The sequence below is a fragment of the Zonotrichia albicollis genome, chromosome 2 (assembly GCF_047830755.1).
Source record: "Zonotrichia albicollis isolate bZonAlb1 chromosome 2, bZonAlb1.hap1, whole genome shotgun sequence".
NCBI lineage: Eukaryota > Metazoa > Chordata > Aves > Passeriformes > Passerellidae > Zonotrichia > Zonotrichia albicollis.
Genome location: NC_133820.1, coordinates 79,896,474 through 79,923,948, shown reverse-complemented (window position 1 = coordinate 79,923,948; position 27,475 = coordinate 79,896,474). Strand labels below are relative to the sequence as shown.

At 40.5% G+C, this 27,475-nt stretch overlaps 1 protein-coding gene across 7 annotated transcripts in view; it reads left to right on the top strand.

The window, feature by feature from the left end:
* Nucleotides 1-12,264, top strand: part of TBC1D4 (TBC1 domain family member 4) — a 112,651-nt gene extending 100,387 nt beyond the window's left edge. For all 7 annotated transcript variants that reach the window (XM_074535530.1, XM_074535533.1, XM_014267390.3 and 4 more), the window contains 6 exons: nt 439-597; nt 1,040-1,284; nt 4,017-4,176; nt 6,395-6,564; nt 8,237-8,413; nt 10,034-12,264. In XM_074535530.1, coding sequence (XP_074391631.1) covers nt 439-597; nt 1,040-1,284; nt 4,017-4,176; nt 6,395-6,564; nt 8,237-8,413; nt 10,034-10,261 — 1,139 coding nt within the window. In that variant the 3' untranslated portion in view covers nt 10,262-12,264. The remainder of the gene's footprint in view (nt 1-438; nt 598-1,039; nt 1,285-4,016; nt 4,177-6,394; nt 6,565-8,236; nt 8,414-10,033) is intronic.
* Nucleotides 12,265-27,475: the final 15,211 nt, after the last annotated feature.

Genomic DNA, 27,475 nt, shown 5'->3' with positions numbered 1-27,475 from the left:
GAGTCAGATATCAAAGAGGGATGTATCTCCCCACATCTATGGACTGACATGGGCAGTCCTTTGCAAAGGAAAAGAGGACTTCCCTGAATTTTACACTCGTGAATTTAGTTCAGCTTTTCTAAACAGGTCATTCTATAGTCTGAGTGTAGTTGTGCATCTTTTCCTGATGGAGACTAACAGCTCAGAAGTGGCAAAGCAAGGGATGTCTATACCTCAGTTGCCCAGGATATGCACAGTGTAATTGCCCTTAATTTTGTAGTTCATGTTTAGTTTGTGGGACTGAGCTGTGGCTACTGACTGAACACACTGAGAGTGGAGTTCATTCTGTAAGGGATCCTCCAGAGTGGTTCAGCCAAAATTATGACCAAGCAAATTCTTTTGTTGTAGCACTAAAATCATCCCTCTGCTTAGGCGTCTTGTTTTTTGGCTGACCTGCAGGTGTACCAAAAAGTCGTCGGGGAGAAATTTGGCAATTTTTGGCTGTGCAACACCGGGTCAGGCACAGGCTGCCAAACAAGCAGCAGCCTCCTGACATCTCTTACAAAGAACTTCTGAAACAGCTGACTGCTCAACAGCATGCTATCCTTGTAGATCTAGGTAAGTCTATTCTTTCCCACCTGTTTGTGGCTCTTTGAGTGAAAAACACACCAGTCATTGTAGAAGCTGCTGCTGAAGATAGATGCTGCTCTATGAGCTCCATTTTCTATGTCATCAGGATACATTCTGTGTATGCCACTTAGAGTCCTGGAAGCAGATGATTTCTTAGCCTTTGCCATTCATATTTATGCCCTTCTGCATCTGTCTGAAAAGAGAAATCAGACAGCTGGTTCTGCAAGTTCTGTGCAGATGAGAATATTTAGTGGGTTCAAAAGGTATAGTCCAAAATCAGTGGTAAGATACAGATTGATGCGATTGAAGGCAAAATGCATATGAAAGCAAAGAGAAGCTGTCTGAGGGAGGAGAAATGCTGTTTGTCAGATGGATTGGGGCTTTTCTTCAGAAGAATTGAATGTCAACTACTCCTCTCTTTTTACATCAGGACGGACATTCCCTACACATCCTTACTTTTCCACACACCTGGGAGCAGGACAGCTATCACTGTTTAACCTCTTGAAAGCCTATTCTTTGCTGGACAAAGAAGTTGGTTATTGTCAAGGTATAAGTTTTGTAGCTGGAGTGCTGCTTCTACATATGAGTGAAGAGCAGGCCTTTGAAATGCTGAAATTCCTCATGTATGACCTTGGCTTCCGTAAACAGTACAGACCAGACATGATGTCCCTACAGGTAAGTCAGCCTTTCTGGGGCAAACCAGAGTTTTAAATTACTTTTGAGCACTTATGGGGGTTGCTTAAGTTCTGCAGGGCCTTATGAAGCTTCTTATACTGTTTTGAGATACATGTATATTTTACTGTCTCTCAATTTGCAAACAGAGAAGTTTAAAACTTGCAGAGTTTTTCCTGTCACATAGTCCTGTCATCTCTCCAGAAATTCTGCTTCCTGCTGTTTTGCCTTTCTTTTTCTCTTCCTCACTGCTCTCTCTTCTTTATGCCAGAAAAAAAAAAAAACTGATATGCTTTGTCACATATGGATGGAGTTCAAAAATTAGATTTGTTTTTCTCCAGTCGGTGAGCACTTGCATGTAAATTTCTCTCTTGTAAGGCCAAGTCAAGTCAATAGTGACACACAGTGGCCAGTCAGTGTATTCTGCAGGCATTTGTATTTGAGGCTGCTCTGCCTTGACTCCTCATTTTACCTCTTTCTCTTGTTGTCTTCTACTCCATCACCTCAACAGAGAAAGAAAACAGATGAATTTTAAATCGTTTTATTATCTTATGCAATGATGCATGCTCTGCAATATTATCTGCAATCTTGATACTCAAGACTGTTCAGGAGGGAAACAAAACATTTTTCAGATCTGTATAAATTTGAATAATTATAATATGCTATAAACCCTTTATATTATAAAGGAATATACCATTGATGAGTTAAAACTTCTATAATCCACAGTGGAGGAAGAGAAAACAAAGCAGCAGATGGAAAAGTCTCCTTTTTTTCCCATGTTCCCTGCATAGCAAACACTTAAGTAAAACTAAAGGGAGAGTTTAGTCCCACTTTTCATGGCCAGTCACTTTAGGTGCTTATTTGGCAAATCTCCAGAGCAATGGAATCAGTTGTAGTTAAAGAAACTGTATGTGCTTATTCTAAAAACACTAGAGGACTGTGGATGTAAGTATGCTATAACAGGTGTGTTTTTGATGAATTAAGACTGAACAGCCATAAAAAGCATTGTTTTACTTCCTCTTGTTCCATTTCCTTGCACAAATATGTTTTAAACCACTGAGGGTCAAATTCTGATAGATGTGTGCTTGTGGGATTTTTTACCCCCTGATAGATGCTCTCTAAGTTAGTGTGTGTTATACTGCAGATGTAGACTTCCAACAGCTGATGATTTGTCCTGGGCTTTCACATGCCCAGGATTTGACATTTTAGTTCAAATGAGTGTGACTGTTTCATTGGCAGAACCTCTTAGTAAGAACACTCTTAAATTTGAGGAGGTTTACCACTTGTAGTACTGTTTGTCTTTTAAATTAAATTAAATTACTTGTCTTTCCCCACAGTTTGCTTCTGGGCAGTTCTTATGTTAAAGTTCTGTCTGCTCAGGACAAATTAGGCAAGAACACTTAGAGGGTCTTACTATATTACTATACTATATACTTACTTACTATATTACTATACTATATACTCTATTCTAGTAGGAGTAGAATACTGCAAATTCTTTTGCATTTACAGTAGTGAAACACGAGCAAGCTTATAGGCAGAACTGGCTTCAGTCATGTAGAAGAAAAATCTTGGATGATTCTTGTGGATAGTGAAAACTTATTAGACTTAGATTTTTTAGTTGTTGTCTGGAAAAAGTAGTAATCTAAATCCTTAGTCCATAATGAACTATCCCAATTGTTTTACTGCTCTGTGATGCAATTCTGACTTCACACATGTGTTTTGTATTGACACTGTCCAATCTGGGCTTAATTGGTATCTTACACAATTAAAGCAAGAACTCAAATGCATGCACAAATTTAGCTGATTTACTCAAATGAAAGTGATCCCTCTGCTTGTGTGCAGTGCTGATGAACAGGTACCTTCAAGTGCACTCAACTTTGATAGGGAACAGTCATGAACTCTAAAATAGGAAAATAGCCGAATCTAAAGCCATTTTCTTATTGAGGAACAGATTCACCTTAAGCATAAAGCACTATTGACAATAAAATTGGACCTGAAAATTAATCAATATATGTCTGCTTCTTATCTTCTGCTTTCTGAGAGAAGCATTGCAAGGAAATAACTTACCACAGAGTGCTAAGTTATTTTTAGCCCTGAAGAGCACCTTTCAACCACTTTCCCTTGCAACCTTTTATAGTTGTACAGCAACACGTTTTTGCATCAGTATCTCAGTATCTTAAATTCCATAGGACCACTGGGAGATGTGCTGGGAGATCTCTGTGTAAAATGTATTCTGTGGGTACAGAAACTGTCTAAAGTTGTGATGGCTGGAGCATTGGAGTTTCAAATGCAGTAAAAATAAGGCCAAAATTCAGAGAACAAAAGCTGAAATGTGTAAATTTAGTCACAACTCATGGAGAATTTTGACACTTGGAAGAAGTACAACTACTTTAATTGCTGCAAGACTGAAAGTTCTGGTTTGTTGACAAAGTTGGAGCAATATATTCCCTTCTTACCTTAAGCCTCTGAATCTGAAATAGACTTCATTAGTAATCAGGTTCAAACTGTTCTTTGTTATTGACTGCCCTGTTGGTTTTAATTCATTAGTGGCAGATTGTTTATACATGAGTAAATACCACTTGAGGCCCCGGGAGGCAATTAAGCTTCATTTTACTGTGCCATCTGTACTGAAGTTAATTTCCCTTGAATGAAATAAGAATAATTTGGAAAACTGAGTAAAGCTGAACTTTTGTTTCTTTACTTTCTCCCCCCTCCAATCCCCTCATGCACTGTAGATTCAGATGTATCAGCTCTCAAGGCTTCTGCATGATTATCACAGAGACCTGTATAATCATCTTGAAGAGAATGAAATCAGTCCCAGTCTTTATGCTGCACCGTGGTTTCTTACGCTGTTCGCATCTCAATTTTCATTAGGATTTGTAGCCAGAGTGTTTGGTAAGAAAGTTTATTCTATTGAAATAATAAACTGTGTTTGGAAATAATAAATTGTGTTTGGAAGCACTCCAGGGGTAGTTTTCTACATGCTGGGGATGTTTGGGGTGATGGTTGTGTGTGGCAAGTAGCAACACTTTTCACAGTGGGATGTCAGCTCATTTGTAAGAGGAAAGTCCAAAAGGTATTTATTGAAAAATCAGACTTGAGCAAATAATTATATCTTTTCTTCCTACCTAAGAGACTTCTGAAATGTAAACAGCAGAATGTTTATTGTTGCAAATGTATTTTATGCAAATGTATTCAGTTTATATCAATAGAAAAGTTCATCTTGCTGAACTCGCGAACTGAAAAAAGAAAAAGCATTTCTGAATTCTGATTCTAAAGTGCTTTCTAAAAAAATTCACACAAATTTGAACTTAAAGGCTGATTTTGGCATTCAGTTATATATTGAACAATTTCCAATTCATAATATGCCTCTGATTTCATTTAGATAGTTTTCTCATTAAAAACTCCTCTTTGGGTAACATCTAGTACAGAAGCCTAAATATTGATTATTCCTGGTAGTGTTTACAGTGTCAGGATGTCAAGTAATTATTTTTGTGTTCTTTTCTTATCCACAAGAACTTCCAGCTTAGTCAAATCTCTGGTGATGCACTTTTTTTTTTTTTTAATTTAAATTTATTTATTAATGCAAAACTCACTGTACTTGTATATGCACCAAGAATCTAAATGCACATGTAAGGTACTTCATCATAAATCAGATACTTTTTTTCCCCTTTGATCTTTCTGTTTTCATAGGGCACCTTTTGTCCTTTCTTAGGAAATTCAACTTGACTTTGTCTCATGTTTTAATACTGGAGTATGTTAGGTTCTCAGTTTGTGTGGTGTATTGGCTTGGGGGCAGGAAGAGGGTTTAGGTTAGTTGGGTTTGATTTTAAGTTTTGATTTTTTTTACTCAGTGCTTTCTCAGTTGCAGAAGGTTTTTTTTTCCATTTACAGCAAACCCTTTTGCTGCTGTCTGGGTGAACAAATGATTGGTGTATCTCTTTCTCAGTGGTGTACCAGTCATGTGAATATCTGTTTCCCAGTGGGATTTCTGAATTCTGGGACACCTGAGCATTTTATGTTTCTGTCTTTTTTTGTTGCTTGGTTTTTTTTCTTTCCTAAATGTATTTTTTATGGATGAGGAAGATGGGAAGGAATTTTGGTGTTCACTTCTCTGTAAATAAGCTGAGCAAGGCATGTTCCCATTTTAAAATTGAAAAGTTACTGTGTAATTCAGCTTTGAATTCCTGAATTTTCAGTGTCTTATGGGCCATTGTCATATACCAGGAACAAATGGCTATTGTCTACCCTTCACAAACTACATACTTATATTTATGCTGTTTGAATGTCCATCATAGACTTGAGAAGGGAGAATTTCAGGAGCTGCATTCGAGGGAGATGGCTGCCTCATCAGTGTCTTTGTGATCCTGGATTAGGTCAGGGATGACCTCTTGAGTATCAGGATCAGGAACTGAATTTCTTCAGTTGTGTAGCCCTGAACAAATACCCTGTGGTGTGACAGAGCCAACAGCTCAGGAGGTTTATTGGAAATGCCCATGTGCTGCCTTCATCTCAGTAACTTCAAATCCACCACTGATCATGAGGCAGAATCTCTATTTACTGTTCTCAAGATTCCCATTTCTGTACAGTCTGTATCTACTGACCTGCAGAGCCCAGACTTTCCTCTCTTATCCATGCAATTATACCTCAAAGTAAGGGTTTAGGGCTTAGATTATAGCCAGTAAGAGCACTACTATGAATTTTGAAAATAATATAACTGGTTATGGAATTATTTTTTTTAAGGATAGCTTCTGCCTGTAGAAGAGTTGTGTTGTAATCTCCCCCCCAACTTCTTTTCAGTCACAGGAGCACTTAAAACCAGTTAGCAGTTGGATAAAGTCTCTGGCGGACAGTGGTGAAATGCTTATTGCAGATAACTGCTACAGACATAATAAGCATGCAGTATTTTCCTTAATGCTCTCTCACATCTGTAAGATGAAAGAAAATTCATGCTTTATCCTCATGTTGAAATAAGACAGATTGCATTTCTGAGCTGAATCCAACTGTACTGTGATTGATTACAAAGAACATTCCAGTAAATATATGTATTAATCCAGTGACTCTAGTTCCTATTTTCAAAATTAAAATAATTTTAAATTATTTTCTCTTTTAGACATTATTTTTCTTCAAGGAACAGAAGTCATATTTAAAGTAGCACTGAGTCTACTTAGCAGTCAAGAAACATCTATAATGGGATGTGAGAGTTTTGAGAACATTGTTGATTATCTTAAAACCACTATTCCAGATATGACTAAACCTCAAATGGAAAAAATTATTACTCAGGTAAGGATGTTTTTCTCTTCACATTTTTCCCTACGTATTTAGTTTACTTTTAAAGAATAATGCCTACACTATACGCAAAAGTCTTCTCAGATGAAGATATGTAAAGCTTCTTGAGAACTATGGTCAGTGGCTGGAATCTTCATATCTATAACTTAATTTCCTCTGCATTGAAGCTGCAAATTGAGAGTGAGCCTGTCTAGCACTTAATTGTGAAACTGCGAGCAGCGCTCCCCCTTCAGGTGGTAGTTCAGAGATAACACAAGAGCTCTAGAAAACCATGTCCATGTGCAGGAGTGGAGTAAACACTTGTGCATTCCTGTGGCTTGTTCGGGTTTGACTCTTTCAGGTGCTGTTAGAGAAGAATTCATTTTTAGACAATGTAAATCTTCATTTCCTCATTGCATGGACTGTCATTGCCGTGCTAAACCTGTGTCAGGCACTTTGGTGTCTTTCACAACTCATTGATTCTGGGAATGATAGAGATGGTAATTTAACACTTCTAATACTCTTAGACTTTAAATCTGTTCAGTGCTCTGCATGGGCTGCAGAGCAGCCCTGCTGTGTGGGCAGGGTAGAAATGGCTTTGTGCAAAGCCAGGTCTGATAGAGTAACAATGGGTTATGGTGCCTGCAGAGCTGAATTATGGTTACACACAGGGCAGGGCAGCTCAGCTCTGCTGGCCTGGGGTGTGCCCTCGTGCTGAGCAGCCTTCCACATCTGCATCCTCTGCCAGTATCCTGTGCTGCTGCCTAGCCTGGCTGCAGGGGCAGTTGTTTGGCTCAGTCTTACAGTTCCCAGGACCATCCCCTTATAATGGGAAATGAAAGAAAAATGTTGATATTATGCAGATCTCTAATGCACAGATGATTGATCAAGTAGCTACGTAGAGGAAAATGGTATTTACTGAGCTTGAACACTACATAATTTAAATTTTATCTCATTTGAATACAATAGAACAGTGAAAGTAGAACTTGTTTTGTCAGGGAATCTGTGTGTGTCTTGTGTTGGTGGAATGTTTGTGATCTCTAGGATAAGAAACAAAATTGATGTCACTAGTCTTAAAATCTTTGGTAATTTTCTGAAGCCGAGAGGCTGTAACTAGATTTGTAAACAGATCAGGGTCGTATGTCCCATCACTGTTAGAAGCTCAGTTCTGTGGTCTTCACAATGCTTTGTCCCTAATGTATCCCAATAAAAAAATAGCACACATCATGCAGGGATAGAGCACATGGAAACTGTAACCATGAAGAATGTTTTTGCAGAAGTCTGTAAATGAGCTCTTGGAGTCAAGGGATCCAGATTTGAAGGCAGAGATCTGATGAATCACAGATTTAAAAGTTATGTCTTGAACTACTTGATATTCCTGAGCAACAGTCAATAAAACCTTGTCATATTATAAAATTCTTGGATTGCATAAGACTTTTCTGATGATACATCTCGTAGTAAGAAATGGTATTTGGTAATTGTGAAAGGCATGATCCAATGTATTTTGAAGTCTATGATTTATTATGGCTACAACTCTGTTACAATGCTCTTACTGTAGGCACCTTAAAATAATTTTTTGAAGGGAACAGGAAAAGCATTAATCAGGGAGAGTTGACTCTTAGTCAAACATTCGCATGGAATAAGTCCTCCCTACTGTAATTATAAATGGTCTTTTCTCTCATGGCAGGTGTTTGAGATGGATATTTCAAAACAGCTCCATGCCTATGAAGTAGAGTACCATGTTCTTCAGGATGAACTGCAGGAAAATGTGAGTCCCTGTGATGAAGGTGAACCTCTGGAGAAGCTGGAGAGGGCAAACAATCATCTGAAGAGGCAAAACATGGATTTGTTGGAGAAGCTACAGGTAAACAACTTAGGCTACAAACTCATGGTGAAGTCATTCCTGTGATTCAGCCAATAGAGGAAAAAGTATTGTTTTAAGTGTATGTAAGAAGTCTTCTTACTGCAAGACCTTGTGGAGGTGAGCAGTTCTCTTAATTACAGTGATTCACTTCTGCTAGGCATACTTCTAACTCCTTTGTCATTCCTTGGATTTTTCCTTCTTGATTTACATTTATTTTTTCTCGAAATCTCTCTACCCTTATCTGCCGTAAAATTTGTTGGCAAAATTTGCTTATCTTTCTGAAAAGTGAGTTCCCTGTCCCTTCATCTCTCTGCTTTCCTGTTAGAAAGGTTTAAGAAATAATGCATAGTATAGCAGACTTCTTTGGTCCAGGCCTTTGTAGGTAGTGTTGTTTTGTTTCCTTCTGCTGAAACTCATAGTCCTGCTTTGGAAGGTGGTCTCTCCTAGCAGACCTGATTACATCTGAAAGCCCACCAGACTTTTCCTGGTCAAGTTGTGCTTTAAAAAAGCCCTTCCTCCTTCACTATTTATCCTTTGTCTCATAGCTTGGCCAAGACTTGTTTCAGTTGCAATATGTTCTATTGTCTTGCATTTTATTGAAAGATAAAGTCTTTTTTTTTCATCATCAGGTTATTTCTTGCTATATTTGTTAATTTGAACAAGTATTGCAAAGAGCTCAGAAAGCACTTTCAGCTTCTGAAACAGAAAAACGGTAGGAAAAAAGGGCAGATCAAGTCCTCATTATTTTTGTGTTTACGGGCTAAGGGTGCTGTGTTCTTTTGATACTGAAAACAGGAATCACTTGAACTTTTTACTATTACTGATTTTTCTTTCTTATTTTTCTTTCTTATTTTTCTTTATTTATTTACTGAATCTGTGGCTTTTAGCTCTGTTCTGAAAATGCACCAAAGGCATAGAATAATTGAGTGGCTGATTTGAAGGGCTCTATGAAAGCTTTCCTGCTCTTTCAGAGTGCCTTACAATAATGCATCTTTCTCAGTGCTTAACCTCTTCACCTTTTTGTTTGCATAACTTCTTCATTCCTCTGCTTATACCCTTTCCTAGGAGCAGTCAGAATTCTTCCAGTACCCACAGAGGGAACTGCTGCTGCTGTGGTTCAGGGTTTCTTTGACTAGTCAGAGGAAGCTGTAGATTTTTAGTTGGACAATAGGGAACACAGTCTGCTTCTAGACTTAATGCTGAGTTTCTCCTTCCCTCCAGTCTCTTCATCCTAACTTACTTTATCACAGAGGGTTCCCCTTGTTCCATCTCTGTCAGACAGGTCATGTCTTCCAGTGCTACTTCAGCTGCTGATTTCCTTTTTCTCCCTCCGGCTCCAGTTCCTTGTTGCTCTCAGCCGTCCCTTGCTTGCTGCAACTTGTATGTCTCCTTCCCTCTGTAAAGCTTGGAGAAGTTCTTCAGATTGATCGGGTCACTATGAGGAGATTTTGTGTATGATACACAGTGTGCATTCCTTGCATTGTCTGCCTACACAGATGTCTTTTAGAAGTAGCTACGTAAAAACATCGTAACTTTAATATTATGATACTATATAATAGTATTGAAAGAAAACTATTCAGGATGTATGAATTTATTTTATTATAATGTTATTGTTTACAGGTTGCTCACGCTAAAATTCAGAGTCTGGAAGCCAGCCTGGAGACTGTTTTGACACGAGAGAATAAAATGAAGACTGCAATTCAGTCCCTGGAACAGGAGAAGATAACATATCAAAAGACTCTTGAGCAGATAGTGAAGTATTTGCCAGCAGAAGTGTTGTCTGACTGTGAACTGCTCCTGAAGGAAGTAAACTACAACCCAAATAATAAAATATGGAGTAAGCCATAAACCAGGGTTTTCTAGGCAGCATTTCTTCAAAAACAAAAAGGGAACGAAAAAATGAGTATGCTGCTTTCAATAGCTACTTAGCAATAGGCAATGGTATTACCCAAAAATAGTGCTGGGACACTCATAGCTACAGATGGGCTTTCAAGTGTCAGAATGCAAATTCAGGCTATAAATTTTTTTATGATTATGTAAATAAATCACAAGGGGGAAATAAAGGATTCTCACATGTAATTATGATGAGTAGATGTACATTTAGAGTTGACCTAAAGGAAAGGAGAAATTGGAGTAGACAAAGATAATGGTGATCTGCAAATTCACTTTGGATGTGCTTGTCTTGTAGTGAAATGAGGATAATGTGTCTTTATATATATGTATATTGAATATGTTGAATAATACTTGAAGAAAAAAGAAAAGAGAATGTAATTTTCCCTCCAAAGAGCAGCATGTTTCACATCTTCTGTGGAAAACCTGTGTGAACTCATGCGTGCCTCTCTTTTAATTCTACTGACATTGTGAGCACAGACCAATAAGCAGAACCAGTATACTGACATGGTTTGCACAGAGGGAGCTGTAGTGCCACCCCCTGCCTGGGCTGCAGCAGTCAGCAGCGCAATTCCAGGTGCATGTTGGAACTGGAAACGAGCAAGCATCGCATCATAGCTCCGCCTCCATTGCCCAGAGCTGAGGAATCGTGTCTAGCAGTGACTGCCACTTCCTTCCTGGCCTGTTTGCTTCCACCTGCCCTGGGCGTGATGGTTGATGGAGAAAAAGGAAGCACAACAGTGGGATGGGATTTATCCTGATGTTAATTTTCCACCCAAGACTTGTCTGTTGTAAGAGTTAGGTGTGTCAGGGGCTCTCATTTAACCAAAGAAATGCTGCAAGAAGCCTTGTCTAATTGGGTTGGGATGCAGAAAGCTGTTTTAAATTTTGTTTGAGAAGAAAATTGAGGTAGGTTGCAGGAAGTTAAGTGTGAGTGCACAAGAGAGGACCAAGCAAGTCTCAGATATTATGTACCTTTCAGTTTTCACATATACAGTGGCTATACATTTCAACGGGGATCCTGAAGTACAGGCACAGTTTTAATAACACTTTCCAGGCTATTCCTGTTTTAATACTACTTTGTGGTCTTTTTTTTTTTAAACAAAAGTCATGAATTTGTGTGTTCTGGACAAAAGGTGGGATAAACTCCGATCATTTCAAGGGAGAAATTATGTTTATAGAGATATAAAAAGTTGCATATAGATTTGAAAATGTTTTTGAGTGGAATTTTTGAGAAAGCTTAGACAAATGTGAAATAGACGAGTATTTTGGAGTGCATGTCTGAACCCTTAATTGCATTTTACTGTGGCTCACGTTATCCCTTTCTGTTTATATTGTATTTCAGGAAACACTCTTTTTAGTAAGAAAACCAATTAAGCAAAGTGCCAAATACAGCAGTGTCTTTTCACATCAGATTGTCCAGTTTAGAAAGCAAGGACTGAATACCACTGCTTTCTAAGTATTATGCTTTATGTTACCATAAAAGTGAGAAACAGCAATGCGTACTTGCTGCACACTGCTGTGGAACTCAGGGGCTTCGGCTCTCCTGGGTTTTTTGTTGTTGTTTTTTTTTTACTTCCATGATATTTTATTTGATTAAAGATACTGATTTACTTAACAGTCTCTCTTTTTACATTTGGGGTGAAAGGTCTTAACACTGTGTATAAAATTATGTGGAATCTGTCTAGATATTTCAAGAATGTCGTATTGTACTAGATGGGGAAATGCCAAGTGAAAAAGCAGTTCTTTGCAGTTTGGTTCAGAGTGAGTTTTAGCTGATGTGTACATAAAAATGTAATCCCAGGAACTGCAGCAGCATCTGTTACAAAGAATCAGGATTATTCAGATACATCTTTTTTTTAAAGATGCACTGAATGAGCTTTATCCTCTGTTTCACTTTAAAATTTTTTCATGTAATGCCTGAAGAAATTCCAATAAATGTCATTGCTGCATTTCCCATAGCCTCTGGTTAGTTTTATTTTTCTACCCTTCAAGTACCAATCTCATTCTCAATAGTATCATTCACATAAAATATGGAAAGGATCTGGCTTTAGTTTCTAGTTGTGGGGAAGAAAACCTGCAGGATTTGTAAAAGTACACAGAGTACAAGGATAGATATTCTTCTTGGGGATAATAATCTTATATTGTTCTTAACTGAAAATGAATTTTTAAAGGTATTTTTTTCTGTAACAGTTCAGTTAGTATATATGCATGTTGAGAATAGTAATTTGATTAACTTTGTGTATCTAGCTTTGAAGGGGAGGAGGGTGAAACAACACATGGGAATAAACTACAGAAGTAGAACCACGGTGGGGTGAGTTCCTCATGGAAACAGGACACTTCTGATAATGTTTGTGTGCTGAACCCAAAAGTGCCTTGTAACTGGGCATCTCTAGGCCATGGAGCTTGAAGTCTGCACTCAAGCAGGCATCCTCCTGACCATCTTCTGATGAGTAACCAGCAAGATCATCTAGAAGACTGAACTGACTGTGTGTTTGGTATAAACAGCTTTGTGGAGGGATAGAATGGAAGAGAATAGTGCAGAAGGCAATCTCACCCCTGAGGAGTTGCAGCTGCACTAATCACCAAAGATTAGGAACAGGCCTGCCCTTAACAGGCCACAGCTGTGTCCAATAAGAAGATGAGTGCCACCAAAGAGTGGGGTAGCTGGGTGAGGAGAGAGCTGGAGTTTGTTGGCTGTGCTGTGAAGAGAGTTGGAGTTGGTTGTGCTGTGAAGAAAAAGGAGTCGGTGCTGCAAGGAGCTGCTCGTGGGAATTTTGCAGTAAGATGGCAACACAGCTTTACAATTGTTTTGTGCAGCTTGTGAGGAGGGAGGTCTTAAGGTGCAGTGGGCCAGAGGCAGAGCTGCAAAGATAATTGCTTGGGAGAAGGGGCATTTCCTGGGATCAGTAAAGTTGTTTTTCTATTTCTGTACCTTGTTTTTCTGATGGGAAAAAAAAAGTTTTCAGAACAAAGCTAGTGTTCTCTCTGAGCTAAGAACAATAGAGCTCTCACTTTTTTCTCTCAACTTCTGGAGAACTTACTCTTGAGGGAAAAGTATCTGCTGTTTTCAGGAACAGGTGACTCAGACTGCTTTCTGCTGGTAGAGGACTTGTTTTGAAGTCTGGGAACACATGTGTCCTAGCTTGCAAACTGGCTGCTAAGTGAAGAGTATCACTTGGCAGCAATAAAGCTGAAATAAGTCAGTCTGGTAAGCAGGAGCCGGTATTCCCTTCTTTGATGGATGGAAAACCTGGCCAGAAAGTTTTGTTGGGATTTTTTTCTTCTACAGAGTATTTATTTCTCTCCATAAAAAAGGAATATTTATTTAAGGTGCCTGAAAGTTGCATTTGTTCACTTTCATTAAAAAAAATCAGATTTTACAGAAAATCAGCCTTACTTGAAATCACAAATCTAGTTAATCTTAAGTGGTTTGATTGTACCCTCTTCAACATGACGCTTAGCTCAGTATCACTACAGGAAAGCTGAACAATTTGTAACATACAAAAGAATTGCAGCAGTTTATCCAAGAATTTGGTATTACTACTGTGATCCAGGGAGTCTGCATCTGGACACTTAATGTAAACCTGAAACCACATAGGTATTAGTGTGAATAGCTTTTTCTGGGCTGAGGTGAATGACCCCAGGCAGTGTTAACAGTGATTGTCCAGTCAGTCTTTGTAGCCATAGATTGGTGTTGACAGGCATGTGCAGGCTGTAACATGTCAAGATTTATGCCAGGCTATACCATCCTTTAGAAGAATTGTAATTGATTCTGTACTTCTGTGCTTCATCTTTTACTGGCAGTGTTAGCCCTTTAATTTAACCTATACTTTTCCTTCCTTAGACTCTCTAGTGACTAGAAAAAACCCAAAAGTTAATGCTCTTTTCAAAAAAAGACATACCCAATGTTTAACTATATCCTTGCTCCAGTGTGCAAGAGAGAGTTTATATGCCTAAAGTTTAACACGTTAGCTCGCTCTGTCTCAAAGTGTGTTGAGCTATGCAGTAACACTAAAAAGCTGAGCAGTGAAGCAAAGATTATGGTGTGCCTTGAGCAGCTGACAGGTTGTGTGCTGACTGGCTTGCTGTGTGGTATAATCTGCATAGATTGGCACTTGGTCTGTTTGGTTTTAATTTAATGTAGACCTTAACTGTGGACCAAAGGAAGGAGCTGGCAGGGCTCCTTTACCAAAATGTTCCCTTGGTGTTTTCTTTGAGTTGAGAAGTCTTCCAGTCCTTAACTGTTCTCTTCAGAGCTCTTGCTCAGCAGCCACCTTTAACAAGAAGTTTGGGAATTTTTGTTTGTAGTCTTACCATTTAAAAAACTTCTAGAACTTATCCAGACTCTTTCTGTGCTCAGATTGCAGCTTACTCAAGTCTTCACTCTGATAAAGGAAAGTAAGAAGGTTTTTTATTATATAGGTTTTCTTTTCAATGAGAGTGTGTGCTGAGAGATGACACAAGTGCCATAAGGGAAAAAAAGATCCTATCCTCCTGCCTATGTCATTTCTTGCTGGAACTTGCTGGGAAAAAGTGTTCCATGCCTGATGCACCCCAGAGCATGGTTGGCCCTTTTGCTGTCATGGCTACTGCTGGCTGAAATTGAACTTGCCATCAAACCCATAGATCACTTTCTGCATGTCTGCTCTGTGGCCTCTCATCCCCTAGTTTGTACATATGACCAGAATTGCCCCATCCTAGGTAGACAATACAGGACTTGCTGTTGTTAAATTTCATTCAGTCAGTGATTGCCCAGCTCTGTAGTCTATCCAGAGGTCCTTTTATCCTTGAGGAAACCCACAGCTCCTCCTAATTTGATACCAGCAGCAGACATGGGGACTAGAGATTCCCTGGGGGACAGTGTGAGGTGCAGATCCAGGTGCAGAACCAGCCACAGTGACACCACAAAGCCTGACTTGCTAAACACCCAGCAGCAGCCTGTGAAGGTTCTGGGCAGGCAGGCCACTGCTCCATGCTGCATGTTTGGGCTCCTTGCAGCAGGGGAGGTCAAGCCTGGCCTGTGCACTGTGTGCTCATTTGTCCCATGCAATTTGTGCTCCCAAATGTTCTCTTCCAGTTTAGCCTTACACGCTGGGACAGCACTGGGATGCAAACCAAACTGCAGAAAGTAGGATGAGGGGGAGATGTCCTTTGTGCACACCTGATTCTAATTCAAACTGCTGCTGTGGGCAGGCCCCCTGTGCTAGCCCGTGCTCCTTTGGTACTGCTGCTGCAGGATACAGGACTGGTGCTGTGCGGAGCTGCTGGGCTGTCTGCATTATCCTCTGCAGCACTCAGTAAAGGGTGGGCTTTTTTTGCCCTTCAGTGCTACAGAAGAACATATGCCTGCATTTTTTAAAAATGATCATTCTCTTAAAGCTGATGTTCTGGAAGAAATAATAGTTATTAGCTTTGTGCTTGACTATTGCCCACAAGGTGTCACTGTTGGTTTTGTGCATGCAGCTCGGTGTGTGCGGCAGTTTGGTGGCTGCTGTGGCTCTTCCTTTAGAGAGGAGGATGAACTTGGCCCTCTGTCTGATGAAGCATGGTGCTCTATTTGCATGCTGTTTGTAATAAAGTGTCATGTTCATGGTCAAAGACTTTATTATAATGAGAGGACTTACTAAATGACATATAGGGCTTTCTCAAAAATCAATGTCTTGCAGTGTTCAATCTTCACTCTCATGTAAGAGAATTATGGAAGCACTTCACCTTTAAACAGCATATATTTTTCTCAGCAATCTGATCCCAGGTGTCATCTTTTCCACTGTTCTGTTTGAGCAGAATTTGGGTTTCTTGAAAGCAGCATCAGGTTGATCTGGTCTAACTGCTGTCTGATTTCACACTTAACCTGTTTTTTTTCTTTTTAAAACAAGGCTTCCTTGCAATAAGCTTCCCCATGTCTACTAAATCTCAACTAATCAGTTATTTTTTCCTGGTTTTCTTTTAATTATCTTACTTGTTTTAGTGATTAAAAGGAAGGTGGGGAATTTGCTCCTAATTTTCCTAGATCTACAGAGAAAACATGAATTGCTGCTTCCATTTTCCAGTTAACACATTTTACCTCCAAGGGCATTGCTTTCATAGTGAGCACTGTGTTTGCCCTGAAGTGTGAGGACATGTTCAGATAATGTGATGTTCCAACCACCCAGACACAGCTGTTCCCAAATGCATCTGCACACCAAGTACAAATCATGTTTGCCTCCCAACCAGAGCCCCATGTTCAAGCCATGCTCAGGTAATTGTGGCATCAGCAATTCCCTGGGGACCACTGGGCACAAGCAAAAAAGATCACAACTCTTCTACGATGCGTTTGCTTTGCTAAAAGCACCAAATTATAGACGGGCCTAATGGGTTGAAGGTGCTTAAAGCAGGGCCAGTGCACTTCATGTGCAATATACCATCATTTGAAAAGCTATCACGTTGTGGAAACATCATTCAAGTGCTAATTTAAATAATACTAACATCTGAAATGAAGGCATGTTCTGACATTTATAGGTTTAATGTCTATTTCTGCACTCTACCAAAATAGATGGGCTGTGGGTGGTTCTGTGATTATTGCTGTGCATTAGCAAGACAAAAATCGTGTAGGCAGCTGCTATTATGCCTGAGTAAATATAGATGAGGGAGAATCTATAGAGTAATTTTTTGATGTCACATGTTTATTTAAGATATAATTAGGAACAGCATTAACTTCAGCAGTGCTTAAGGCTTTGGAGAGGGAGAGAGTATCTTAAAAATTCAGTGACCAATATGCCTCCATGCTGCATAGCCTGGGGTCCTGGTAGCAGGCATGGGGTTGCACAGTTCTGGGAGCAGTGATTCCCTGCAGCCTTTTGCCTGCTGAGCAGTCACAGCTATTGAGGCTGGATGCATTGTCAAGCATCATCCTGACCAAAATGTGTGACCTTTGTGTCCTCTTCCTTTGCAGTGATCCTGAAAACTTCAGAGGGCTTTGATAGGCTGAAATGGGTATTTTTGCATTGACTTTTGGAATTGCATGTTGAGGAAGGAGGAAAGGCAGCAGTTCTTTTGAAAGAACATAATTTTATCATGTTTTGCCTTAGACAAGTAAAAGCTATATCATTCCTACTCTAAATGGGAAGGGAAACAAGGAATGCTGAGCTCACAGTGGCATAACTGCATTTAGTAGTTTATATCCTTGGCAGGAGGATGGGATCTTTTTTCCCTTTAGGCCAGCTGGCCCCCACATGTGTAGCCACCGTAGTCCTGTTTGCATTCTTCACAAAGAGTGACCCTTCTGACCATTTCCTTGACTTTTGATTGATGTTCTTACCAACCTCAACCTGCTGGAAAAACATAGTATCTAAGCTCTTGTGTTTTCCTAAAAATTATATTTCCTTCAGCTCAATGGACAGTAATAGTGCTTTCCATCTTTCTTTTGTGGAAAGGCAGAGAGCCTTGTCTGGCTGTTCCTTGGGGTTAGTTTGCATGCTCCTGCAGAAATTGTGCATAGGCAGTGCTGGAGGATGTTTCATTAAAAGGTCCAGGGTTTGGATCTTGGTAACACCCCTAGTAAATGAAAGTGTTGGGTTTTTTTATTTCTAGCTGTGTCTCAGTGGAAGACAGCCTGATGTAGCTAAACAGCCCTGCAGGAAACTTCAGCTGAGGGGGCTGGAGATGTGTAAAGTGGTTGTGTGTGGGAGGGCAGGAAGAAATGGAATTAAGGTAGGAAATCATAAAGGAGATGTGACAAACACTTGTTCTTTTATAGCAGCTTGTTTATACCAAAGCTTATGATACCATGTCACTTTTTGAGGAATTCTGGCTTCTTGACGTTTGTCCTACTTACCCCTTACAAAAAGTACATATTTTTCCTAGCACCACCTGAAATGATCATAGCATCCTAGAGAGCCAAAGCACTCAAATGGTGCAAAGCTGCTAAGAGAAGAATCCTTGATTTAGGAAACTGTATTTATTTGTGATGTAACAGAGCCTAGAGAGATGCTACAACACAAATCTCCTAAGATGGCAAAAGATGCCCACTGTCCCAAAAAGTTACCATTAAATCAAAGAGTTGGGAAGAGCAGCATCAGCCCAGAGTAATTATGGTCAGTTTAGGCAAATGTACAACTGTATTATATGTGCCTGTAGAGGTGGGATGATTTGATTTAACCTTCCTCAACCTTTTTGGGCAACAGTGACTTTTTAGAGACACCTCCAAAGAGTAAATCTTACTCATGTAATTTCGATGTCCACCTTATTCTGTCTACGATGAATCCTAAAATATTTACTCCTTCCTTCTCTCCCATCCACTGCAAATACCAGCAACAAAAGTATAGGTGCAGCACCTCTTTTCACAGCCTCTATGTAATAGCCTAATGGTTAGCACAATTGTTAAGGAAACAAAAATCATGGTTTCTGGTCAAAAATGCATCTTGGAAAAAATTCCAGCAGTGGAAACATAACATGGACAGCTTCCATAGCCTCTTTGTTTATTTTTATTCAAATCATGAGCAGGACTGAACCCTCAAAGGATCTCAAGTACTGACCCTCCCACCCCCCTGCCCCCCCATTTCTGACATGCTTTGAGGGAAATTATAATAAACATGCTATTAAACAAAACATGAACCCTCAGGCTGTCGAGGCTGTGGCAGATCCTCTGCTCCTTTGAGTGTGCTCCCTCCCCCGTGTGAGCTTCAGTCCTGATAGGACTTTCCAGTCCATTCTTGCTCCCAGACTCCAAAGTTGGGATCTTTAGTCAGCACATTGGGGAGGACAGGGAAATGAGAAGAGGAAAGTGTGATGCTCTCACTGTCTCTCCACACATGCCAAAGCTGCTGTTCTTCAACTGCAATGTCACTTGAGCTAGAATATTCAGGAGGGTTTATATTTCTTTTTATTTTCTTCCTTTTCTTTTCCCTCATCTTAGGGGAGTCTGAGTGTGAAGAGAGTCTCAGTGTAAACCTCTGAAGGCAGAAATAAACTGTAGTCCATCCTGTGTGCAATAGGAAAATGAATAGCCATAAAACCTTGCCTGGAGCTGGAGTGAAAGGTGAAGGAGGATTTGCTGTAGCCTGGGGCTGCAGGGAAGAGGGAAGGAGAAGGATTTGCTCCTGCTGCTGCCTCAAGTAGGTAGAGCATACTGGAGTTCAGGGCCTGCTTCCATGTATTTGTCATAAAATACCTAAAAAAAAAACATAAAATACCTCTATCACCATCCATAGTGTGTGCACAGCAGCAAACCACTCAAACACAACTAAAAGTGTAATGGCCCAGTGGCAGGGAAGGGAAAGAAGAAACAAGAGAAGAAGGGAACACATACTGCAGGAGAGAACGAGGGCTGGGATTGCATTGGGCATGTGAGGAGAAACCCATGCCACTTTTCTTTGCCTGCTGGAGGTGCCTGTCCCCACAAGGTCTGGAGTCACAAAGTGGGTTGGGATATCTGGCTAGAGCTCTGCCAGCAACCCTCTCCAAGCTGTAAACATGTCAAGCTATAATGTTTACTGCCCTTTCACAGTAAGGATGTAGGGAGGAGAAAGCACCTACCAACAAAACCCTTTATAGCCCTAAAGCACACTAATGGCACCCACAATCACAGCTCCCCACAAACAGGGTTCCTTTTCCACAGGAAACAAATCACACATGAAGTTTTGCCACAAACACAAAGTCACTGTAACACTGAAAACATTTTCCTCTTCCCAAAGAGCAAGTTCAGCAAGTTCACTTAAAACTTCTGAAGTCATGAAAAGGAAGAGGTGAGGTTCTGAACAAAGATCCAGTGCACAAAATCCCTGCTTCTCTTTGGCTTGGCCTCTGACCTGCAGGTGAAAAGGAGCTCTTGTTTTCAGAAAATCCAAATGCCTAGTCAGGCAGTTAGAGCACACAACCTCCTTGGCATTAGCTTTTTTATAACCCTCCAGATGTAACAGCACCCTTACAATCTGATAGTTGAACTTTTATTTTTTCTTTAATGTCAGAATATACATTGGTCTGAGCATGTAAATGAAAAATATAATTTCATTACAGAGGAATCAAGGATGTGTAGCATATTTCTTTGATTTTACAGGGCCAATAAAACTTGTGTACTGAGAGTAGCTTCCTTTAGGCATCCTTTTACAGAAGCTTTTATTACTCCCTTTGCCTTCACATGAAAAGCCACACATAGTCATGGCTATTAAACCATGTAGGATTAACTGAGCTTGCAAAGGTTTGGGATGTTGAGCTCTCTGCAAAGTCTGCTACCTAAGCATTTAAGCACTTTTCTCATTTACATAATCTAATTGTTACATTCATAGAAACATATTCTCTCTTCCAAATCCTACATCTGATCTCCACTAGGTAAATGTCAGAGCAATTAGATAGAAATGCATTAGGTACAGATGGGAGGAAAAAGAAGATCACCAGTTTCTCAGCAGCAGGGTTTGCAGCCCTTTAACCACAGTGCAGAGCTGATGTGATCACCAATCCTATCCCCTTATCAGTTTTGCCCCTAACAGCCATGGGAATAAAGAAATGTCAGTAAAAGTAACTGTTTCAGTCAATTCTTTCCTGACCACAGCCTGCACTAAAAGCTTTATTTTCTCTGTGCTCTGCATGCTGGAGGGAAAGACAGAAGGAAGCCAGGTAGCTCACAGAGAGCAAGGTTCACCACAGCTGTGGCAGGGAGGGATAAGGAGCAGGGCGTCAGGCTGAGACAGAGATGAGCCAGGCCATTGAGATGTGATGCAAACTTCAGAGAAAACAAGACTGTGTCGATGTGCCCTCCCTGTCTGCCCCCTGCTCCTTCTGCTGCAGCCCTGAAACCTGAACTGAAGGGGCAGGTGAGCTGCTCCACAGAGGAGTGAGGGCAGCAAAGACAAAATGGGCTCTTTAGGGCTTGAGGAACCCTCCTCAGCTTTCCTCTGCTCTTTCACCAGCTCTTTGCAGCCCTCTGATGATGGCTGAGGTAGGCTGTGGAGCAGGAATGTGGCTCTAAGGAAAAGGAGCGCAGGTACTGAGGGCTCAGGGAGAAGTTTTGGGGAGGGCACTTGCCATTGATACGGGAAACAGGCAGGAGGCAGCTGGGAGCATTAAGGTTTGAGAGAGGAGAGCAACCTTTCTTTAAGAAAATGGATGGAGGAGGCACAAAACAGAATTGAGGGAGCATACCTGTGCGTCATGGAATACATGTCAAACAGGACAGCTGTGTTTCCCAGATGAGGGCTGTGCAGGGCCCTCACTGGAGTGTGAAGTTCAATGGGCTGTACTACTAATAAAAATAAATAAAAAGAGGGAAAAAAATGAAAAATATGCTCATATCTGAGCATAGCTGTCAGTAGTCTTGCGCTATGGAGTACTTGATGATGGTGATGAAAGCACCTCGTGCTCTTTTTGTAAAACCCTTGACTGTGAGAGAACTTGATAGGAAACAGTCAAAACTGTTGGTTTTAATTTGTCTCTATCACCCAAACAGAAAAATAATGCCAAAACCAAACAACAAACCAATAATAACAAAAAAACCCAAAACAAAAATAAAAACCAACCAAACAAAAAAGAAATTCTCCAGAATTTCACTCATTCCTTTAACAGAGTTACATGTAATTGCTGCTAGATTTTGGAGACTGAAAATAGTAATGAATACAAATCCCAGGCTTTGTATATTTGTAAATTTGTACAATACACACAATAATAAATTTTATAGAAATTGTTGGTTAATCTTTGAAGATTAATTAACCACAGGGCTGTAGTGCCTAATTTTTATCACCTTGATTTCCAGATAAATACTTTCCAGGGATTCCTGCTGACTAGAGTTACCCACACAACCTGGGGCTGGCCCTGTGTAGTCATGAGCTGTTGCTTCAATATTGCCACTGAGGTTTTCCTTAGAAACTGATGATTGGGAGCTAATGTTAATGGGAAATCATTTTAGAGTATTAAGCCATGACTCAACTTTCTTAAATCCAAAGGAGATTGGGTGTATGTGAAGAATGATTGCTGCTAAGAGCAAGATTGAAAGGGAAGTACTGTATTAAATACATGCTTTATAAAATGCTTAATAGAATATATACTTATTAAAGTAGATAGTGGAAGAGAATAGTCTCACCTGAAATAGTTAGGTAGGACTGGAAATCTTGGCTGTGTCTTGGATGTCCTTCACTGCTTCAAAGAGAAAGTCTCATCTCAAAGGAGGTGGGTTAGAGGACATTTTTTGTCCACATTTACCCCACACTGTTTAGGCACTTATTTATTTCCATGCACTCTCTGCAGGAGGGGAAGAGTGGGAGAACTCCGGAGGATAATCCTGGCTTTGTGTTATCTTTCAAGTAGTTTAGTGTAAAACTAGAATTACTCCGTGGAGGGATTTCTCTTGTTTCACTGACTTTTGAAGAAGTGTTCAATTAATTGGGTGTGCCTAACTTAGTTGGGTAAATCTAGGCCTAAACTATGGGATTTCCCTGTTGGTGCAATTGTGCCATGCTGTGTTGTGGCTGCTGAACTCTTTGTGGTTTTGGGAGTCCCTCTCAGAACCCTGGTGGCTGTGATTGATGGAGGCCCCTGTGTCAGAGGCCTTCTGCAGCTCCTGGCTCTCCTCAGTTCTCCCTGAAAATGGTGGTTTTTAGTTCTGAATGGTTCTACACTACCCAGGGAAAAGTAACAGATCTCACCAAAACTCTTAGATTTCCAAATGAAAGGAATGTAAGTACAAGAAGTATTAACAAAATCCTGCTCACCAGGGTTGAATCTCTCCTGCTGCCAAGGAATCTCTCTGAATAGCAGAACTTACCTATGCTGTTCAACACTGCTGGAAACAACAGTGTAAATATTACAAAAGGATGAATTCCAATATGTTATGCAGATCTTTTTAAAGGTATCTGCTGTATTAGTAGTGGTTATTTAAACAATAAGCTTTTCCCCTGGATCCTGAAAGCAGCATAACAAAGATAAAATTTGTTTAATTTTTTTTTTTTTTGCATATGTGTGTGTGTAACTTCAATCATATTTCTGTATTTCAGGGCTGAAATATAATCGTAAAAGTTAACACAGCTCTTCAGATTGTTCTTCTTTCTGTAAGCATGGCTTCATAATGGAGATTTAGTGGGCTGTAAACAGGATGTCATATGGTGCTCTCTGTCAAAAATTAATGATGGCAATGAAGATTAAATTATTCTTCCGTGAAAATACAGCACATATGCAGGGAGATGTTTGCAAGCAGGCTTAAAATAGTCCATTCCCTGAGGACAGCCTGGGAGTTTACTGGCTGCTCCCTGTTCCTTGTGAGAATCTGGGTGTACCACAAAGAGGAGCTGTGTTTAATTCCTGCAAAACCCTGGGGCACAAAGGGAGGCTTTTGTTTCTCTGCCTTCCAGGTGGAAGCTGTAGTCTGTGGAGCCTGGATAATCTGATACTCAGCTACCTGCAGTGTGCTCCCAGCGCTCCAATTTGCACTGCTGGCCCCCATTCGCTGCCCTCCCTTGTCAGAGCTCAGAGCGTTTCAGTCTGTGAGGATTCATTGTGAATCTGACTCTGCATGTTGAGCTGGGTGGAGAGAGGGGGAGAAGGGATTTTCCACAAATGGAATCCAAAAACCTGCAGCATATCTGCATGAAAAAGGTTTCCATTCCATCATCTGCTCCTGATTTTTTTCCCTAGATGCAGCACGAACATGTCAGTGGGAGAAGAAAATATTACATTTTCTGAGACAGGTTTGTCCTGATGCTGGCTAGCATGGATAGCTTGATGTGCCAAGCAAAGCTGTTTCCTGTGAGGCACGGTTTTCTGTAAATGCAGCTCTCAGGAAGCCTGTGGGGCTGCTTTCTATTTCATTTGTTGGCAGTAGATGGCTGTCTGCCTCTGCAGAGCCTCAGACCAAGCCAGAGTATTCCCCAAGCTGCCGGCTTCTACACTCCCTGAACCTGTTTTCCATATTACCACTCAGTAAAGATGTAAATATTAAGCAGAAGATTTCATGCCTTCCACAAGGGCACAGCTTTCTCAGTGAATTCCTTCCTGGTACTGGGGAGAAAATTAGGAAACTACATCTTGGAGAGAAGACGTCATTGTGACCTTTCTTTCACTTGTGAAAAAACTACCACCAATATTTCAGCTCAATGATCTTTGTCTTCTCACAGCTTCAGCAGTTACTAGTTAGGAACCTAAAATGCATCAGGTTTGGGGATTTTTGCATTTTTTAATGTTTTGGGTTTTTTTCTTAGCCTTGTGAGCTGCCTTGATTTATTATTTTATTCCCATCATTTATATCCTGTGTGTCTTCTCATGTGAATCCCCTTGTGAGTAGATCTTTATAGCTGCATAATCCTTTGAGCCCCCTAGCCCTGGGAAAACACATCTTTCCCCCTTGTTTTTGAAGCCTGTTTTCTGTGTTCATGTATGCTTAGAATTTATGAGCTGATAAAAGTGAAAGAGGGGGGAAATAAGGTGACTACGGGACTGACTCCATCCCCTGGCACAGGGAACACAGCCCTTTGTGGCGGGAGAGAGCTCATTTCAAACAGGTACTGTGCTGGACCTCTGACACATGTGGATGTGTAAACTGAGTCACACCTGACACTTCAACTCTCCCTTGAAGTTTTGTCTCTACAGCAAAGCAAAAATATATCTGATATGTAAAAACCAACCAGTCCCACCTCTGCTCCTTCAACTGCTTACATATTTCACAGGGAAATTTACTCCCCTTACAGACTGAGTCTCTCAGCAAGCAGTGAATATTGTTACTGTTGCTCAGGAACTAGCTGAACAACATAAATTATTCTGGTAAACCAACCAGCGTGCAAGCATGTCTTTCTGATTTGAGCTATTAGAGATTATCACCACTGGCTCCTCTTTTGGGGCAGAGGTGACTTTTTGTTCCATAGGCATGGGAACCTGACAGGGCTTCTCAGTTTTGCCTTTCAAGTGGGGAGATGTGTGGCACCTTCGATGTTGCTGTTCTTTTATATGGGGAGTGGTGTATTTAATGAGATTTTTTTCTTCTCAGAAAAGTAGTAGATTTTACTTGATATGCTGAGATGTGGTCCTTGGCTCTTCTAGTTGTTTGGGAAATCTGGTAACTGGGATGTAGCCACCTAGCAGGGATTGTCTAGAAGAGAGGTGAGAGCAGAATAACCCCCTGTGCCTCTGTGACCATTGCCCAATACACTGTGTACTCCTGTGCTGTGTGATGGGCAGCTGCCTGCACCCATTTTCAATCTCCATCATATATACACTTTCACATTTTCCTATTCTGGTCCCTCTGTTGAGATCTCTGCCATAGTGCCAAAGTCTGTATTTTGCATCTCTGGATTTAGCACAGCAGGTTTTATTATATCCAGCGAGCTGTATGACCATTTTTGTGTCTGTGAATGCAGGTAAGGTCTAAACCACCTTCCCAACAGAATCCCTTCAGCCCTGGCATGGATCAAGGATTTGCCACCTGCTCTGTAAATCCAAGTCTGCAGCTGCTTTCATAGCCCAGAGATGAGTATCTGTGGGCCTGGGACAGAGACCAGACATGTGGGCAGCCTGTGGAGAGGGAATGGCAACATGCTCCAAATGGCAGAGCGAGGTGGAGATGCCTGCCATGAGTTACTGCAAGGCTGACTTCAGATGTTGTTTGGTCTGCTGTGGGCAAGGAAAAGAGATGGTCACAGCAGTCATTTGTCGATCACACCTGCTATCCAGGCCCTCTGTTTACAGCTGTGGTATTTCTCATCAAAAACAAAGCTTGTGGAGAGTGATTCCTGCGTGGCTGGGGGAGGTCCTTTTGCTTTGAATTCCATCCAATGTAGAGTGCTTGTCCAGGCATCCCTTTACCACAGCTGCCTATTTCTCAGTAGGATGGACTCTTTGAATAATGTATTGGCACTTCTTGTAGTGTCTGTCACAGGTATTAAGTGCAGGCAGTGACAACAATAGATACTGAACTGCATTTTCAGATAACTCATCTGTGTTTCTTCATCCATCCTGTGAATTAACTTGGGTTGGGAATTCTTGCCCCAGAAGCCCCAGGAATTGTCTTTAAGCCTCAAAATAGAAGACCAGCTGAAGTTTTAGAAATGCTACCTTGTTTTGCTCTAGCTGCAAAGCTGCTCAAGGAGCACAGTTAAGGGGTGGTATAGCCACTGCCCACACTGGCCTCAGGATACAGGTGTTTGCACTGCCTCCTGGATTTTCCAGACCATCGAAGTCAGTTCTAAATGTGATTAAATCAAAACCCAGTTTATTTAATAAGTAATTTTCCTTCTGGCTTAAGTCAATTAAGTGGTCATTTCTAGATTTCTTTAAAAAATCCCCCTGGAATTTGGCCAAGGAAAGCCAAATTCTGGTATTAGCCATACTAGAAGGTAAAGACTTTGCCCCTAAGCAATGTGCAGCTCAGCTGAATCTAAAAATGCTGTTTTGTACTCCTTGACTGAACAAGTATACGTAGTGTTTTCAAATAAACTATATTCTTCTTGGACATGGCTATCAGTGAAATAGAATCCTAACTACTGCTACAAATGTGGCCCACCTTGAAGCGAGAGTAGCAGAAAATAGGAAATTTGTTGCTTGCAACATAACAACTGTGATTGCGACAGAAGCAGCTCTGGAAAGACTGCTGTCCTTCATGTACCAAGTGGAAAAACAGAGGTGAAAACAGTCAAGAGTGAATGACCATCATTAAATTTCTGTGGAAACAAATAAATAAATAGAGCCCTCTGTAAGGGTAGCAATGAACATGAATAGGGAATAATGTTGTCTCATTGTAGACAGTGTTTCCACATATGACAAGAACTACTCTTGAAATTATTGAGAGGTTGTGTGTATATTTTAGGAAATTTACAGCTATTATCTGTGTATTCCAAATAAGCCAACAAATGGATGGTTATCTGAATAAAGCATCCAACTTTTGTCTTCTATTTGATCTTTCTAGCCATATGAGTAAGCCAGTCAACATCAGAGGCCATCTCAAGCCTAGGAGAAAGTAGCTGAGTGGAGATATTATCTTTCTTCTCTGACTTATCTCAGAGAAAAAGCCCATGAATAATTTCATGACTTTCTGACACAGTGGACTGCAAATACCTACACAGTGGAAAACATCTCATTGCTGCTGTATATTTTCTTTTATTTTTTTCACGTTCTTCATTGAAGAAACATTGAAATATGCTTTTCCTCAATCCTGTCTCTTCCCCCAGTTCACTGAAGGAATCTTTTTCTGGATACCTGTTTTCAATAAATTAAACTCTG